This window comes from Corythoichthys intestinalis, chromosome 7 (genome assembly GCF_030265065.1).
Source record: "Corythoichthys intestinalis isolate RoL2023-P3 chromosome 7, ASM3026506v1, whole genome shotgun sequence".
Lineage (NCBI taxonomy): Eukaryota > Metazoa > Chordata > Actinopteri > Syngnathiformes > Syngnathidae > Corythoichthys > Corythoichthys intestinalis.
In genome coordinates this window covers 30,498,503-30,517,963 of record NC_080401.1, presented here as the reverse complement: position 1 = coordinate 30,517,963, position 19,461 = coordinate 30,498,503, and the positions used below count along the sequence as shown (strand labels likewise).

General features: G+C 40.3%; 1 protein-coding gene across 8 annotated transcripts in view; it reads left to right on the top strand.

Moving 5' to 3' along the window:
• Window positions 1-19,461, top strand: part of fryl (furry homolog, like) — a 135,355-nt gene that overhangs the window by 102,228 nt on the left and 13,666 nt on the right. For all 8 annotated transcript variants that reach the window (XM_057840277.1, XM_057840273.1, XM_057840269.1 and 5 more), the window contains 5 exons: window positions 1,266-1,466; window positions 10,022-10,374; window positions 16,635-16,842; window positions 16,916-17,065; window positions 17,134-17,232. In XM_057840277.1, coding sequence (XP_057696260.1) covers window positions 1,266-1,466; window positions 10,022-10,374; window positions 16,635-16,842; window positions 16,916-17,065; window positions 17,134-17,232 — 1,011 coding nt within the window. The remainder of the gene's footprint in view (window positions 1-1,265; window positions 1,467-10,021; window positions 10,375-16,634; window positions 16,843-16,915; window positions 17,066-17,133; window positions 17,233-19,461) is intronic.

The window sequence follows — 19,461 nt, the reverse complement described above, 5'->3', positions numbered from 1 at the left end:
TAATTTTTATAATTTATCTACAAAGTATGAATCAATAATCTAAAATAGGGACGTCCCGATCGCATATTTTTGCGTCTGAGTCACTTAATTTTGAGAATCTGCCGATTCGATACCGAATTTTTTTTTTTTTTTTTTTGAACAAAAGTTCCATACATGTTACATTACTGTACTGTTTACAGTACTTCCTCTTCCACTTTTCCCGGCAGTATTGCGGATTATCAAACACATATTTTTGGTTCTTTCGGCAATGCAATGGTATTTCTGGATTATTTTGTTAGTTTTTAGCCCTTAAAAAATATACATGTATTTTTAATTAAAACCCCGATCCTTTTCACTCGATTCCCAATAACTGAAAAATGGCCTGATCCGCCTGATTTCTGATCACCTGATTGGATTGGGGACATCCCTAATCAAAAAGATGTATCTTAATTAATAGACTCGTTCATTTTAATGACAATTTAGCAATTCTCATCTTCATCTTTGTTTAGAATTGTTTTTCTTTAAATTGTATGAAAGTGAAAATCTGTAGGTAAACGATATAAAAGGTTCATTTCAGTAAAATATACATTTCAGTGCTATATATAATTACATTAATTCATTGAGCGTTTATCAAATAAAGAAATTTATGTTCATGTGTAATACTACTAGTATGTATATTATTTGCATAATAAAATAGTGAACTGTTATTTTTTTGTAATTAGATTAAAAATTTAACTTTATTTGTCTTTTTTTGTATTGTGTACAATATATGAATGAAATAATTACTTGACTCATTGGCTGCCATTGATCGTAACAGACAAACCAGAGTTGCTGTAAAAATTAATCCCACAGTAAATTTGGCATATTGCCACTTCCAACACTCAAACAAAGGAAACAGATCAACAGCCTTTCTACTGTTCTAACAGCAATAATGATTTTTCATTAATTAGGTAATTGGCTGCCATTGACAGTGATACACGTCCAATCCATTTAGACTTGGAGGATTGGCAGCGATCATTTGCTGCTTGCTTCTCCCAGTCTAAACGGATTGGATCCCTCTATCCGTCAACTGGCACTGAAACGTAACTCTAAATGATATCTCAAATAAATTTTTAATAAAACTTACTGACTTGGTGTCGCAAAGGTCTTCTCTGAAGAGCTTATGTGCCATGTTTCCTTTCCATGACTCCTCCCTGTGGTTAAAAACGCCTTGTTTGAATACCTTTTTGCTCGTTTATAACACAGACAACTAACCTTCCGTTTAAAATGTCCTTTGCTTCGGCCAGCTAAACAGCGACTCTGCCACGGACGACACGGCGTCCAACCACGTGGACTCGCTGCAGCAGTCACAGGAATCATCAGGCAGTGCGGCGGCTGAGGAGGCCTCAGCCTTGGCGCCCCTCCGCCGCCTACCCTCCTTCCCCCGGCCGGATAGCCCCACGTTGGAGACGGCCCGCTCAGACAGCACCGGCAGCCAGCTGCCTGAGGTGCGATCATTGGGGAGCAGTGATAAATTGTGGTGCTCTTGGGGTGCCTTCTAGCTTGGCTGTTTTTTGATTTAGGCCTTCAACTTTTCGCTTTAACTCTTCTCCCTCATGATAGGGCCGGGCGGGAATGTGCTTGGCTACTCATTTCTTTCAGCTTTTACTGCTTTTTAGAACTACTACTTTCTGCTTTGTATGCTTGTGGTTTAGCGCCCCTTCGCTACCTTTTTCCCCCCCCCGTCGGGGTGTTAATGATTGTGGTGGGGCTTTTGCGTTTGATTCGGGAGAGGGATCCAAAAAAAGACTCACCTCAGGTCAGCTGTAACTGCTTACCTCCAATAACCACTAAAAAACAAAAATCCTCCCACTTAAACACTCGTGAACCGGACGCCGCCGCCGTAACCGCCACGGAACGTATGCGTGAGTATGACATGCGGACTCCACAGAGTCCACTCACTTGCTAACAAACATTCAACTGTCATTCACACTGCTAGCCCATGAAATATGGTCACATGTACTAACCATGATGAGATTTTACTCACTGTGTTCTATTTCGGTCTGTCCTACTCTTTGGCTGCCGTTGACTGTGCTAAAGGTCCAATTTTTGACTGGGTGAAGCTGGCAGAGAATGTTTACTGCCAACCGTCCAAGTCAAAATGGATCGGACGTCTAGCAGCGTCCATGGCACTGAAACATAAGCATTCACAGCCATTCCTCACAGTTTAAATGGATGTGATATCAATTATTGACAATGGCAGGCAATGAGTTAATATTTTGTATTGAAGGTTGTAACGTTACTATTACTCTTTGACTGCTGTTGACGATGATAGACGTCCATACCATTTGGACTAGAAGGGTTTCCAACAAGTTCAAATGGACTGATGGTCTATTGCCCTTACTGGCACTTGAGTTAATTGCATTTCATAAAGGAAAACCGGCGTATAAATGTTAGCCAACTGGTTTATTGAAGTGTTGAAATTGAATTTCATTTTAATTTTAAGGCTAATTTTGGAAATTTTCATTAGGCTAATTTTTAATACAATATTTCAAAAAATGTTATTTTGTCTATTGAATATGTAAATCAAAGTGCTAAAAAGAACTCTTAAATTGTCAGCATATTTTTTTGTAAAATATTACATTTTTCCATTGTGTTTATACTCAAATTTATATTTTTTACAAAATAGGTAAATACTAGGGGGGGTGTATTGCCACATATCTGGCAATAAGATTTGTATCACGATTCACTGGTCACGATTCGATCCCAATTAATCCCAATGCTACATTTGAAGATGATAATTACGATATTTCTATTTCACTTTAGAAAAAATACAAATCAAAATGGACATAAAAGCATAGGTGGAGTTTGAATTTTGTGGGTGAGGGGGAGGCATTACATGAAACAAAGAAATTCCAAATATCCTTTTGAGTCCTCGGGTGTAGTTTTGGCTAAGCAAAGCAAAGGACCGTCTATAAGGGGCCCTTTACATGGGGACTCTCCGAGAATACGAAAAATTTCAAATGTGTGTTAAATTTCAAATTAGTGCACGGGAGTAGAAGTGCAACCACTGGATTGTTTTTCACTAAAAATCACACATGTAAGGATCGATACAGACGGATTTTGAATCGATACGTTATATCACAATATATCTCAGAATCGATTTTTTTTTTTAAACACCCCTATTAAATACTTTTAAAAGTAATAATGTTAGAATATAAAATAGCAATTGATTTATTTTCATTTTTAATTCCATTCAATTTTTTTAATCCAATAAAATGGAAAACGTATTTTAAAACTACTTACTGACATTACATAGTTATTTAATGAGAAATTGTGATGAACCAATTCCATTTTCATGAACCAATTTTAGAGCGGGGAAATACTTACAAAAAAACTTATAAATACAAAATTATTATCTCACAATTTGAAATGGGTCACAATAAAATGTCTCCAAGGTCCAAGGTTGGGATACAGTTACATACAGTGCCTTGCAAAAGTATTCGGCCCCCTTGAACCTTGCAACCTTTCGCCACATTTCAGGCTTCAAACATAAAGATATAAAATTTTATTTTTTTGTCAAGAATCAACAACAAGTGGGACACAATCGTGAAGTGGAACAAAATTTATTGGATAATTTAAACTTTTTTAACAAATAAAAAACTGAAAAGTGGGGCGTGCAATATTATTCGGCCCCCTTGCGTTAATACTTTGTAGCGCCACCTTTTGCTCCAATTACAGCTGCAAGTCGCTTGGGGTATGTTTCTATCAGTTTTGCACATCGACAGACTGACATTCTTGCCCATTCTTCCTTGCAAAACAGCTCGAGCTCAGTGAGGTTGGATGGAGAGTGTTTGTGAACAGCAGTCTTCAGCTCTTTCCACAGATTCTCGATTGGATTCAGGTCTGGACTTTGACTTGGCCATTCTAACACCTGGATACGTTTATTTTTTAACCATTCCATTGTAGATTTGGCTTTATGTTTTGGATCATTGTCCTGTTGAAAGATAAATCTCCGTCCCAGTCTCAGGTCTTGTGCAGATACCAACAGGTTTTCTTCCAGAATGTTCCTGTATTTGGCTGCATCCACCTTCCCGTCAATTTTAACCATCTTCCCTGTCCCTGCTGAAGAAGAGCAAGCTCAAACCATGATGCTGCCACCACCATGTTTGACAGTGGGGATGGTGTGTTCAGGGTGATGAGCTGTGTTGCTTTGACGCCAAACATATCGTTTTGCATTGTGGCCAAAAAGTTCAATTTTGGTTTCATCTGACCAGAGCACCTTCTTCCACATGTTTGGTGTGTCTCCCAGGTGGCTTGTGGCAAACTTTAAATGAAACTTTTTATGGATATCTTTGAGAAATGGCTTTCTTCTTGCCACTCTTCCATAAAGGCCAGATTTGTGCAGTGTACGACTGATTGTTGTCCTATGGACAGACTCTCCCACCTCAGCTGTAGATCTCTGCAGTTCATCCAGAGTGATCATGGGGCTCTTGGCTGCATCTCTGATAAGTTTTCTCCTTGTTTGAGAAGAAAGTTTGGAAGGACGGCCGGGTCTTGGTAGATTTGCAGTGGTCTGATGCTCCTTCCATTTCAATATGATGGCTTGCACAGTGCTCCTTGAGATGTTTAAAGCTTGGGAAATCTTTTTGTATCCAAGTCCGGCTTTAAACTTCTCCACAACAGTATCTCGGACCTGCCTGGTGTGTTCCTTGGTTTTCATAATGCTCTCTGCACTTTAAACAGAACCCTGAGACTATCACAGAGCAGGTGCATTTATACGGAGACTTGATTACACACAGGTTGATTCTATTTATCATCATCGGTCATTTAGGACAACATTGGATCATTCAGAGATCCTCACTGAACTTCTGGAGTGAGTTTGCTGCACTGAAAGTAAAGGGGCCGAATAATATTGCACGCCCCACTTTTCAGTTTTTTATTTGTTAAAAAAGTTTAAATTATCCAATAAATGTTGTTCCACTTCACGATTGTGTCCCACTTGTTGTTAATTCTTGACAAAAAAATTAAATTTCATATCTTTATGTTTGAAGCCTGAAATGTGGCGAAAGGTTGCAAGATTCAAGGGGGCCGAATACTTTTGCAAGGCACTGTATGTAAACAAATTAGCATTTTGTATACAAGTTTGGCCTACTTGACTCAAAATGTGATGTCAACATATGTGGGTGCCAGGTCTTAATTATAATGTTATTAATCAACATTTTTATAAAAAACAACATATACACTCCCCGGCCACTTTATTAGGTACACCTGTCCAACTGCTCGTTAACACTTAATTTCTAATCAGCCAATCACATGGCGGCAACTCAGTGCGTTTAGGCATCTAGACATGGTTTAAGACAATCTCCTGCAGTTCAAACCGAGCATCAGTATGGGAAAGAAAGGTGATTTGAGTGACTTTGAACGTGGCATGGTTGTTGGTGCCAGGAGGGCTGGTCTGAGTTTTTCAGAAACTGCTGATCTACTGGGATTTTCACGCACAACCATCTCTAGTGTTTACAGAGAATGGTCCGAAAAAGAAAAAATATCCAGTGAGCGGCAGTTCTGTGGGCGCAAATGCCTTGTTAATGCCAGAGGTCAGAGGAGAATGGCCAGACTGGTTCGAGCTGATAGAAAGGCAACAGTGACTCAAATAACCACCCCTTACAACCAAGGTCGGCAGAAGAGCATTTCTGAACGCACAGTACGTCGAACTTTGAGGCAGATGGGCTACAGCAGCAGAAGACCACGCCGGGTGCCACTTCTTTCAGCTAAGAACAGGAAACTGAGGCTACAATTTGCACAAGCTCATCGGAATTGGACAATAGAAGATTGGACAAACGTTGCTTGGTCTGATGAGTCTCGATTTCTACTGCGACATTCGGATGGTAGGGTCAGAATTTGGCGTCAACAACATGAAAGCATGGATCCATCCTGCCTTGTATCAACCGTTCAGGCTGATGGTGGTGGTGTAATGGTGTGGGGAATATTTTCTTGGCACGCTTTGGGCCCCTTGGTACCAATTGAGCATCGTTGGAACGCCACAGCCTACCTGAGTATTGTTGCTGACCATGTCTATCCCTTTATGACCACAATGTACCCAACGTCTGGTGGCTACTTTCAGCAGGATAATGCGCCATGTCATAAAGCTGGAATCATCTCAGACTGGTTTCTTGAACATGACAATGAGTTCACTGTACTCAAATGGCCTCCACAGTCACCAGATCTCAATCCAATAGAGCATCTTTGGGATGTGGTGGAACGGGAGATTCACATCATGGATGTGCAGCCGACAAATCTGCACCAACTGTGTGATGCCATCATGTCAATATGGACCAGACTCTCTCAGGAATGCTTCCAGCACCTTGTTGAATCTATGCCACGAAGAATTGAGGCAGTTCTGAAGGCAAAAGGGGGTCCAACCCATTACTAGCATGGTGTACCTAATAAATTGGCCGGTGAGTGTATATGATATGTAAAAGTAAAGCTTACACTTAGCTTATCGCCCAAAATAACTATCTAAAGCCGATTTATTTTTTAAAATGTCATATTATTTAACTTGCTGCCTGCCGTTGAAAATGACAGACATCCAATTCATTTAAACTGGGCCGACTGGCTATGAATGCTCGTATTTCAGTGCCATCGACAGCGAATGATCGTCTAATCCATTTGAACTGGGAGCACTACCATCCCTCCCAGTCAAAAAGAATTGGACGTCTAGTGCTGTCAATGGCAGCCAATGAGTAAAATGAGTTCCTGTAAATAAGGTTTTCCTCTTCAAGTAATCTCCATTTTTGAATATGAAGGCTTGAATGAATTTGGAGTACTGGTCTTCCTGGATAGAATCTCAACTTTTTCCTTTTTAATTTTCAATTGAGCCAAGGCTTTCAATGTCACTTGAAGGACATGACAGCTGCAGCTCTTAGTGTAATGAGCCCCTGGATAAAAACCATCAATACTCAGGCTCGTTCCCTTACAAGACGGCCACATTCTAAAAGCTTTTCATAATACAACGGCCCGTCTCTCCTCCGTGATGTACTGGCCGTCTGCCATGTTGGCCCAGCTCAATGCATTAAGACCCCCCCAAAAAAACACTTTAAAACAAGCGCTTTGATTTGATTATTTAAAAGAATTTGCCTTTATTGCCATGTTTGTTAAACAGTCACGGCTTGGAATGGAAATGTGTTGCTTTATCACCATCTTAAATAAGGGACACATGCTGCATAGTCTTGCCATTGACAGCGATAGACATTTAATTCATTTGAACTGGGAGGGCTGGTAGTGCTCCCAGTTCAAATGGATTAGACATCTATCGCTGTCAATGGCATTTAATGATTTGATGGAGCTGTCTTTAAATGCCACTCACTGTCAGCTAAGGACTACCTTTGTCTACCCGAAGCTCTTCAATTCACTTCAACATAGATGACCTATGTTGAAGTAAGTTGATATACAGTGGGGCAAAAACGTATTTAGTCAGCCACCAGTTGTGCCAGTTCTCCCACTTAAAAAGATGACAGAGGCCTGTAATTTTCTTCATAGGGGTACCTCAGCGATGAGAGACGGAATGAGAAAAAATAAATCCAGAAAATCACTTTGTGTGATTTTTAAATAATTTATTTGCAAATTATGGTGGAAAAGAAGTATTTGGTCACTCAAAAACAAGCAAGATTTCTGGCTCTTACAGAGCTGTAACTTCTTTTAGAGGCTCCTCCGTCCTTCACTCGTTACCTCTACTAATGGCACGTGTTTGAACTCATTCTCAGTACAAACGACAACTGTCCACAACCTCAAACAGTCACACTCCAAACTCCACTATGGCCAAGACCAAAGAGCTGTCAAAGGACATACCAAAAACAAAATTCTAGATCTGAATCTTGCTGGAAAGACTTCATCTCTAATAGGTAAGCAATTTGGTGTGAAGAAATAAACTGTGGGAGCAATTATTAGAAAATGGAAAACATGCAAGACCACTGATCATCTGCCTTGATCTGGCGCTCCCTACAAGATGTCACCCTTTGGGGTCAAAATTATCCCAAGAACAGTGGGCAAAAATCACAGAATCACATGGGGGGAGCTCGTAAATGACCTGGGGAGAGCTGGGACCAAAGTAATAAAGGCTACTACCAATACCACACTCCGCCACCAGGAACTCAAATCCTGCAGTGCCAGATGTGTCCCCCTGCTTAAGCCAGTACACGTCCAGGTCCATCTGAAGATTGCTAGAGAGCATTTGGATGATCCAGAAGAGGACTGGGAGAATGTAATATAGTCAGATGAAACAAAAAATGAACTTTTGGTAGAAACACAACTTCTCGTGTTTGAAGGTGAACGAATGCTGAATTGTATCCATACCTACTGTGAAGCATGGGGATGGAAACATAATGCTGTACCTCATTTTTTCTGCAAAGGGACCAGGACACCTAATTCGTGTAAGGGAAAGGATAAATGGGGCCAAATATTGGTGAGATTTTGAGTGAAAACCTCCTTTCATCAGCAAGGACGTTGAAGATGAAACGTGGCTGAGTCTTTCAGCATGACAATGATCCGAAACATATTGCCCAGGAAACAAAGAGTGGCTTCGTAAAGAGCATTTCAAGGTCCTGGAGTGGCCTAGCGGGTCTCCAGAGCTCAACCATATATGAAATCCTTGGGGGGAGTTGAAAGTCCAGGTTGCCCAACGACAGCCCCAAAACATCACTGCTCTCGAAGAAATCTGCATGGAGGAATGGGCCAAAATAACTGCAACAGTGTGTGAAAACCTTTGAAGACCTACAGAAAACGTTTCGACCTCTGTCATTATAAATTAAGGGAATATAACAAAGTATTGAGAGAAACTTTTGTTCTTGACCAAATACTTATTTTCCATCATAATTTGCAAATTCTTTAAAAATCAGACAAAGTGATTTTCTGGATTTTTTTTTCTCATTCTGTTTCATCGTTGAGGTACACCTATGAAGAAAATTACAGGCCTCTGTCATCTTTATAAGTGGGAGAACTGGCACAATTGGTGGCTGACTAAATACTTTTTTGCCCCACTGTAGAAATGGGGAGAACCAGGAGTGGCCCAAATAAATACTGTAAATGTTTTTGTAAATATGTAATTATATTTAAAGATTTATGCTTTTCTGTGTATTTCAATGTTTGAAACTGCCCTAAAATGGTGAAACACCGAACCAGACAAGTATCAAATAAAAATTGCAATAAATAAATAAAAACAGTAAAACAATGTAAATGCATAAAGTGAAATTAAGATGTACAAATTTAAATAAAATATAGAAATACTGTATAATTACAGTGGGAACAATTTGAAAAAAATCTGTTGCGTTAGATATTTATTTTAAAACTAAAATTGGAATGCTAATTCCAAAATTGCTATGTTGTTACTGTTACGGTCATATTTAAAGTTGCCATATAATTTGTAAAATCATAATAGTGTTAAATAAGCAGTAATGCCTGTTTAATATTTCATTGTCATTTGTATGTTAAGTACAGCATTTCGTATTTAAAGAAAAAAGGGGAAAAAGACGTGGATCCTCTCGTTTAAAAATTTGATTTGATTGAGAAAAACCAAGCTCAGCTTTCGATTCTGCACCCAAGAATTAGTTGAAAACAGCTGTCAGACCTAATTCAACAAAAAAAGTTCCCTGTGTTATTCATTTACTCATTTGTATGTATTTATTTAATTTTGGCACAGCACTTTCTCCATATAGATCATAGACCATTATGAGGACTAGAAAATGAAGGGAAGTAATTCAGTAAATCACATAAAAGAGAACCCATTCATCTCTTCTTTCCCGCCGGTCGTTTCCTCATGTGCTTTATTGGCACGAGGGTGCAATTTCTAATGGCGTTTCAGTAATAGATGAATATTGCCTCATGTTTATTGATCCTTATTCGTTTTCTTGAGTTCCCTGTGGGAGACATCAGTGTGCAAAGAAAGTAAAATGGTTACTTTAAGTTCCCTCTTGGATAATAGACATGATACAGTTTCTTAAGTGAAGGCCTTAATGAGGGTACGGAGTGGACCGCCTGTCTGTTGATGTACGATGTGCTGACGTTGCAGGACTGCGTCGGTGCGACTACCGTAGCCGACGAACTGAGCAGCAGCGTCAGTGAGGACACAGGTTTTGGCAGCGCCCCCCCTCATCCCCCTGAGGAGAACCCCGAGCCTCGGGAGGACCCTCCGCCGCCGGCCATAGACTCCCCGCCGGGGTCCCTCTGTGAAGAGGAACCACAAACAGCCCTGCCTCTGCACCCTCAAGCGGAGACTAAACTGGATGCAGAACCAGACCTGTATCCTGACCCGGATCCAGACAGCACTTGCGGTTCCGTGTGGGAGGAGGATGTAACTCAAGCCTTAAAAGAATTGGATGAGCGCTGTGAGGAGGAGGAGGCTGACTACTCTGGTGTTTCAAGGTGAGTCCTTTGGGTCACATTTTATATGTCAAAGGTGTCAAACTCATCTTTGTCACAGGCCACATTGTAATTATGGTTTCATTCAGAAGGCCGTCTGCATATTAGAGCTGCCACAATTAATCGACTAATCAACCACTAACAGTTTATCACATGAATTGAAAACTAATTTGATAGTTGATTAATCGCTAAGAGACATTGTTGACATAACATAGTTCAAATTGAACTTTGATCGCCCGGCTTCCTAAATGTCTCATCTGCCCAGAGACATGATAATCCCACCCGAACACAGCACATGCCCTCTACTGGGTAATTTGGGACATACAGGCAGCAATAGGTCTGCACTTCATCAGCCCTGGGACACAAAAAAATTAAAATGGGGCTCTGAGGAACAACGCACTATACATGCCTAGAATATACCTACCAAATTTCAGTCTGATCTGTCCTCAAATAACAGAGTAGCCATTTTGATAGTGTCCGGACCAAGAAGCCCAGTAAATTGAGTGAGATGTGGGGCATTTCCTTCGAGTGGTTTAATCTAATTCATCTTCGTACCGCCCATCTTCACAAGGGTCGTGGGGGTACTGGAGATTTGAATTGTTGTTGTTTTTAATAGGGAAAGAAACTCACTACTTACTTAATTGAATACTAGAGAAGTCAGAGAATCTTTAATTTTTCATTGAGGACTTTAGAAATTTGAATTTTCTTTTTTTTTTTTTTAATGTGAGAATCTTCATGTTGATGCATCGGCTGACACAGAGATTACGCGGACATTTCGCGGGTTGCAGCTTAGTATCATGTCGGAGACTTTCCCGGGAAGCGGTGTGCATGAAAGCAGGGGTTAAATACCCGGGTCGCAGCACGATGGCTGATGACGTAAATATCATGTCGGGTCGATCGTCACTTCCTTTACTACGATACTTTCGCTGCTGCGGAAACAAGGTTGTAGTTCAAATCAGAAAACAAAGGAGGGATGCGTTCAAGGGTTTATTAAACACATATTTGCAACTCCCACCAAGATCTGCATGTGGCTTCCGTGCGCACCGCGGCCGCCTTCCTACTCGGCGGGGCCTGAGGCGAGGGGAGAGAGCGAGCCTCTTCCCGCCGCTGCCCCGCAGCGTGGAGACGGGATGGAGGGATGCGTTCAATGGTTTATTTAATAAAAAACTACATGCAATCACTGAAAATGGGAAATTACACAATGCGTCCGTGACAGTAAAACCGAGGAAGAGAGTCCATCGTCAGTCTTTGGAAATGTGTGGTTTATTTTGTTCCCGATGTTAGGGTCCGCTACTGCGGAAACAAGGTTGTACTTCAAGCAGAAAACAGAGGGTTGTTTTCAATGGATTATTGAATACAAAAATACACGCCATCACTGAAAAGGGGGGAAAAACACAATGAGTCCATGACAGTAGGTTGACGGGGATAAAATACTAACCTAAGTGGTAGGCAGAGAGCCAATAAGACAACAAAACAAAGCCAGGGGGATTCTTCATTACACTCTTCTCTTGGATGGCCTAGGCTTAAATACAGTCTTGATGAGCTTGAATTGGCTGCAGTTACGACGACACGGGACAAGTGTGTGAAAGTGTCCAACCCGCGTCATTCTCGGGGCATCTCTACATGCGTGAAAGCAATGACCTTACACGGTAATTTGCCTGGGTGTTAAGGATGCAACAATACTCGGTTTTATATTGAACCGATCGATACGCCCTTTTTGATTCAATAGGCAAAAACATTTCGATGTAAATGAAAAACTCCCAAAATGTATTTTCCAAATTTATTTTTGTCTTCTCTCTCGCTAAAATGTCCGCCGCAGCTTTGCCTTGAAAAAACAAACTCTGCCGCTAGCAGCCACCCTCCTCCACACCTCCCCCAAACTGCATAAAAGCTGAGAGCTGTGGCGAACGAGGATCATTGCTTGTGAGGATAGACAGAAATTTACAGATCCGTTGATTGGCCGCATTTTGGGTGAGCTGATATGCTATCCCCACTCGTATATATTAAACAAAGACTGTCTTTACGGATACATACAACAAAGTCCGACAATATATTGCTGCCGACTTGTCTGCTATGAATACCTATCTATGACTACAGACAGGTTAAGACTGTGGGTCACAGAGAGCTAATTCACGGTTACATGATGAAAAATGAGTGGCAAATTAAGAGCGCTGTACTTCAAACTCGTCCTATTTATGAAAGTCGATTGTCAAATGCTGGTGTTGTGCAGTAATGAGCAGACGTGACTTCTGTGGCGTTTGTTAACTTTTTTAATGCCCCGACAACACTCGCGCGCGCACACACTAGATATTATCAAATAGCAACCTAGATGTGCTACGTTAGATCCCCCCCAAATCCCATGCCATTGGCTGCATGAGCCCAGAGTGATCATGGGACGCATAGTCGATATACTACATCGATGAATTAAAAACCGCCATGACTGAATGGAAAATAAACAGGCCAAATCAGTCCATACCAGTGACTATTGATAATGCTGCAAATATTGTTAATTGAGTACGTAACGCAAACACACACCACAAATAGGATTTTTTTCTCATGTGGTAAACATACCTGCTAAGAGAGTAATAGCAATCAACAGGGTACCCCGCCTCACCAAACAGTAAAGATTGTTCTCAGCACTTTTATACAAAAATTCTTCAGATCAGTAAGAAGTAAGTACATAAATTTTATGCACGATAATGCATGTTTATATGATGGCATTGTTATTTTTGCTGGTTAGCAAAATAAAAAAACATAAAAAGAAAAAAAAACACTTGTATTTTTTTCTTTCAGAGCATTAAATGAAAATCGTGTCCCTCGTATCGAAAATCGTATCAAACCGTGACTGCATCCCTACTGGGTATGAGCGTGAAAAGGGCTTATGTGTGCTAAACTTGAGAAGAAAATATTAAAGAATGCTAAAGTTTTTGTAAACAAAATGCATATAAAAACTTGACCCATGACAAAATTGTAATCGTTTCCAACACTTTTCTGGAGTTAGAGCTCCTAACTAAACTGTACCATAGAAGTAAAAATCGAAGAAAAAAAAGTCTATTTTGAAGAAGTGCTCCCTTGAATAATGGAAATTAATGTTTTAAGACTCTGGTTAGAGTTGAGGCTCCCCCGGCTTTTACTGTCATTGTTCTGGCACTGCAACTAATCTCCCCTGGCGTGATTCCATCTCTTGTGGGCCCAAGTGACAAAGGCTCCCTCAAGGTTGGCCAAATCTGCCTGGAGGACGCTCATCCATTTGGGAATTTACACCAATGGTTAACAACACAAATGAGCTGGCGGGACATCCGCGTCGTGTGACGTCTGTCACTAAACCATATATGATTGACGGCCATGCGTGTCGGGTGCACTTTGAGTGATTGTGCGCTGAGCAGGGGCACTAACCGTTGAGCACACGGCCATCTGTGAGGATTAATGCGAGATGCACCGAGCGAACACGCGGAGGCTGTCTGCACTGCGCTAGCGCTACCAGACGAGGGAGGGAGAGAGAGAGAACGAGAGAGAGCGGGGATGAGGACGGAGACGCTGTCTGCGGCGGTGGGCATCAGATACTTGTATTCCGTGTGTTTCTTCAGGCTCTTTGGTCCCACGGGCCTGTGAGTACTGGATATATACTCTGTATTGTAATCTGTGTTGTATGTGAGAGAGAAAGAAGAAGAGAGCAAGAGAGGGAGAGCGATGCTTGATGCTAAGTGGCTAATAGCTCATGTTGTTGTGCTCGGGCACTGCAGCAAATCCATCAGGAAGTGGGCCAGCGTTTGTTTACATTAGAGTTTCCTAATCTTCACAGAGATAAGGCGGCTACTGGACTGGAAGATAAATCTCACGGTCAATAGCAACAACCCAAAGTATAATGCGGCCGTTGCGCAGTTAGCAGCTTGAGTTGTCCTGGGGCGGAGGGTTAGTGGTTCAATTCCGGGCTACGACTGCCCACGATCGAAGCGCCCTTGGGCAAGGCACTGAATCCTAATTTGCGCCCTAGTGGGTTGGCACTTGGCAGTGCCTTACATGGTGTACATTGGTGTGTGATTGGGTAAATTTGAAATTGTTAAAATACCTTGTGACTCTGGTCTGAAAAAGTGATTGGGGAAATTTGAAAATGTTAAAACACCTTGTGACTAGAGCTGGGAATCTTTGGGCACCTAACGATTCGATTACGATTCAGGGGCTTCGATTCAATTATAAAACAATTATTGATGCACCCCCCTCCTTTTTTTTTTTTTTTTTTTTTTTTAATGTTTTGTACATTAGTTCCAAAATTGTTTAAAAATCCTCTCAGGCTAAACCAAACTACTATTTCAGTACCAAGGTAACATATAACAGTAAACAAATATACAAAAATAACAGTAAATAAAAAACTCCAGTCCCCATTCTGTGTCAGCAGCTTTAAACTACATTCAATTAATTTAATGTTGTGAATCAACTGTTACAGTTCTTAAAATTGCTCCCGTTATTCCATAATTTCCCTTCTGTCTACTTTTGTCAAAGTTTTAAAACTATTTCATCATTTAAAGATAGATTCAAGACAAGATTCTGCCGATTTAGGAGTATTTTAGATAAAAAGTTGATTAGGTTCGCTACAACAGCCTTCTAGAGAGGTCTACTGCTTTAAGATGGCGGCTGTTTACTTACGCCGGAAAGTCTGTCATTTCGCATCTCTGTTCAATAATACATGTTCTAACACTGACGTCGTCTGTCATTTTGCTTCTAGTTCTACATATATATGATAGCTACTGTAGCCGTATGTTTGTAGCAACTAGCAACTGGGCGTTGTTTGTAGCGGCTGTCAGCTGCAGTCAGGTACGATTGTTTTTTTTACCTAGCGGCATGAGTTGAACATGATATTTACTCTTGGTCCGTTCCTCATTGCATCCCAAAGACCGTGCTGACTGTGTTTTACTTCCGCTTTACCTGGTATGATTCAATAATCGGAATTTGGGTATTTGTGAATCGTTCTCGATTCTTCCACGGCCGAATCGCGAATAATCTAAGAATCAGAAATTTTGCATGCCTCTACTTGTGACTCTGGTCTGAGAAAGGAGCTGTATACTGTAAATAAAGCTTGCTTGCTTACTTACTTACTAAGTTAGTCAGTTAATGGTTAAAGGTAATTTAATTATAATAACGCATTTATTAATTATCACAATAATCATTTGGAGCAGCCCTCCAGTGAGTCTTTGTTTCAGCCCAAATGACAGCGATATGTGCCTAGTCCATTTTGACTCACTGTCAGTCCCGCGGAGTCAAATGTGTTAACTCAATGGCGGGACATCCAATCCATTTTGACTGTCCAATCCAGCAAAAAAAAAAAAAAAAATCTTTCAAGTGACAGACAGCAGAGGGATTAAATGAGCCACATGCAGCTCTGGAGCCACATGTTGCAGGTCCCTGCTTTTCAATAACATTAGGAGGGTTAACATACCTGCAACCCAACTTTGGAGTAACTCTTTTAGTTTTTTGCTTTGATATTAGAGTTTAAAAAATGCTATTAGTTATGTTTAGTGATAGTGACATCAATTTACATCACAAACAGCATCAGGTCGGCAGATTACAATTAGTGTAAAATACATAAAAAAGAGGAAGACATTTGAATTTAATCCAAAAAATCGCTAAGAAGTTTTACCGAAGGACTGTATTATAGTTTTAATTTAAACTTTAGAATAAACACATTTGCTATTTTTGCTGCAACAGATTAATTGAAATTTCTACTTACTCCAATGAGGGAAAATGTTTTGACTCAGTTACAAGCATGGTCACCAAACATATTTAATCATTTGAAGTGGGGTTGATTAAATACCCGCGTATATGAAATGAGGGATTCTGTCCTGTTATTCACTAGAAATTTCAACTACCCACTATTTTTGTGGTCGAACCAAAGGTAGGCCTAGTTTACAAAATATTCATTTGGAGCTAAGGAATTACATTGAAGAGAAATGGAGCTTCATCTGCTAAAAAGAAAAAAAGGGGGTCTAATTTGTGGCATCCAATAAACAATTTTCTGGTGGAAAATGAGGAACATGAGATTCGTTATTATTATAAATATGTTGAAAAACACAAGGAATTCATGTCTTAGTTTCAGTCCGGGCGAGGAACATTATTACTGATTGTGACACATAAAAGCATGAGGCACTCTCATTTGTTCAATGAGAAAATGGACCACTATAGAGTATAGGGAAAAAAAACAACTCACAGGTATACTCCAATGGGTGGAAGATTTCACAGTATCACTTGTCTTTATCTTGTGGTTCCAGCCAAGATGAAGGCGACGCCGACTGCTTTCCCGAGACCCAGACGTCGCCGCCCCCGTCGCCTTTCCTCTCGGCCATCCTGGCGGCATTTCAGCCCGTGGCCTATGACGACGAGGAGGATGCCTGGCGCTGCCATGTCAACCAGATGTTGTCTGACGCCGACGGATCCTGCGCCGTGTACACCTTTCACGTCTTCTCGCAGCTGTTTCAGGTAGAATTTACGGATTAGCTTAATTACATTTTCCTTTTACCTTTCCTCAACGTGCCCTTTCCTTCATTTCCAGAACATTCAGAGAAAATTTGGTGCCATCACGCACGCGTCCGTCCACTTTCTTGGAGAGAAACTTCAGCGCATGGGCAATCAGTTCCTCAGCTCTCTGGAGGTCATGACTTCACACTCGCGGTGCCCCACCGTGTTATTGGACGCTGAGACGGTACTGCCGCTGCCATCCATGTTTTCTTCTTTCCGATAAGTGTTCACATTTGCATTTCTCTGTCCTAGCTGGTCTCGTGTGGACTGCTGGAGACGCTTAAGTTTAGCGTGCTGGAGTTGCAGGAGCACCTAGACACGTACAACACTAAACGAGAAGCGGCAGAGCTTGTAAGAATACCTGTTTTATCTTGGGGTAAAATATGGATATAGAAGACCATCTATACATATATATATATATATATATATATATATATATATATATGTACATATTAAAGCTGGAAAAAAATATCATCTGGGGGTATATCGCGATCCTTTATATCAGGATCCGAGTATCGATACTAATCAATATTACTTCTATACTTCTAATGTACTGCGCCGGCTACAAGCCAACAAACTAGAGATGTCCCAAACCCATCATGATCCCTCCTGCTGCTTTTCTTGCTCACCTGTTCACTGCCGTTTGTTGTTAAAGTTAACGATGAGTGACAGCCAGTGAGGCTTTGATGTTGCCAGAGAAGCCTGGGAGTGCTATACTTGAAAGACGCTGCATTGTTGAACTTGTTTAAACACTTGTGTTGGTGTCAGTGGCAACTCATTGTGCGTGTATCTTGTTTGAAAAAAAATCAGTGAGACAGTAACATGATTAAAACTTTTTTTTGGAGGGGGGAACAAAATTTTTTTTTTTTTCCGGCTCTGATCGGGACTCTGTACAAAATGTGAAGTGTTTTAAATAGTTCTATTTTGCACAGGAACAGTTAATGCACTTTTCAGTGTAAATAAAAGAATAAACCCTTGTGAGGAAAAAGCGGCATGGAAAATGAATGAATGAATGTCAAATGGCATCTAGGTTTAACGGAGATACATGCCTCTGTGTTTTTATAAATTTTGAAAGATGGTATATGTTGCCATAGTTGAAGTATCGCAATACGTATCGGATCACCACACAGGTATCGGGATACGGATCGGATCGTGACAAAAGCGGATTGTCCCAGCCCTAATATACATCATTTAAAAGTATTTAAACACACACAAAAATGAAGGCAAGAAACTTATAAAAAACGCTGTACGTAATGATTTGTTTGTATTTTCCGTGAATGAATAACAAAAATTGCAAAGTTTTAGAATTTTTTAGTAATCGTGAGCTTTTTGACAGCGGCCACCGCTGTTTGTTGCGACGTGTCTTAAACATTTTTAAGAGTTAAAAAAAAAAAAATCACTCTAATGTACACAAACTCAAGCAGGGCAACGCTTACAAAATTTTCATCGTGATTGATATTACAAATTCAAACCCAAGGGGCGTGATTCGGCCTTTCACATCATTTTTTAGGCTCGTAGAGGCATATGACATGTTTGCATGCTAAAACAAGATTTAAATAACATTGCTGTAGTCCTTCATCACCTTTTTTTATTTAAAATAAATTTTTCAAAAATTGAATATTACATATATGATTGGCCTTATTTTTAACTAAAAAGAAAAAGAAAGTGAATATTTAGATTCCCCCCTTTGTTTTTATCAAAAATAGAAATTGATTTTAAAAATGATTTTTTTTTTTTTTTTTTTTGGGGGGGTAATTATTTGCGGTTTCTTTTTTGAAGAGAATATTTAATCTTTTTTCCCCCTTATTTAAATAAAAAATGTAAGTTAATTAAAAAACAGGACAAGATTAACGCTGTAGTGTTATAAAATTTTGAATTTATAAATCCACCAGCTAACTCATGTTTACGAGTTATAATTTTTATCAACAACATCCACATCGAAGTGTTAAGTCATTCGCTGCCAGCCTGTCCCAGTAAAAATAGGTTGGACGTCTATCGCCGTCAACCATTGAGTTAATAATTTTTTTAAATCATATTTTTGTCAAGACTTATCAACTTATTAGCTTCGCCCCCAGCATTGCACCCCAAAAACAAAAACATCCAATTCGATGTAGCGACGGGCTTTATCTTTAGTAGTGCGTCAGTGCTAACATGACGTCAGCAATGGCGACTTCCCCTTCTGAGTAGCTAAAAATAACTCCCATGGTGCTCCTAAATCAGTTAAGAGCGGGCCAGGCGGGAGGATTTTGCGATGGACGAGGCGCTTGGGAGATGAGATTGCAGGGGTGTTTGGCTCTGGCACACATTGCAGCTAATTGAATGAGAGAACCACACTACCCGCATGGTCGAATATTACACAGCTACTCCTGTTGTCTTGAATAGGAACAGGCTGTTTTTTCTTAATAAGTCAAGCAGAACACACTTATTGAATTTGATCAGCTGTTATGATGTTTGTAGGAAATAAAAGTCCAGTGTCGCCAATGTCCCTCCAGAGGACAGTATTTTTAGGAAAAAATATAGTAAATTTACTACTTTCGTAATTTCATTCTATTGTCACTATCATGATTTATTAGGCATGTA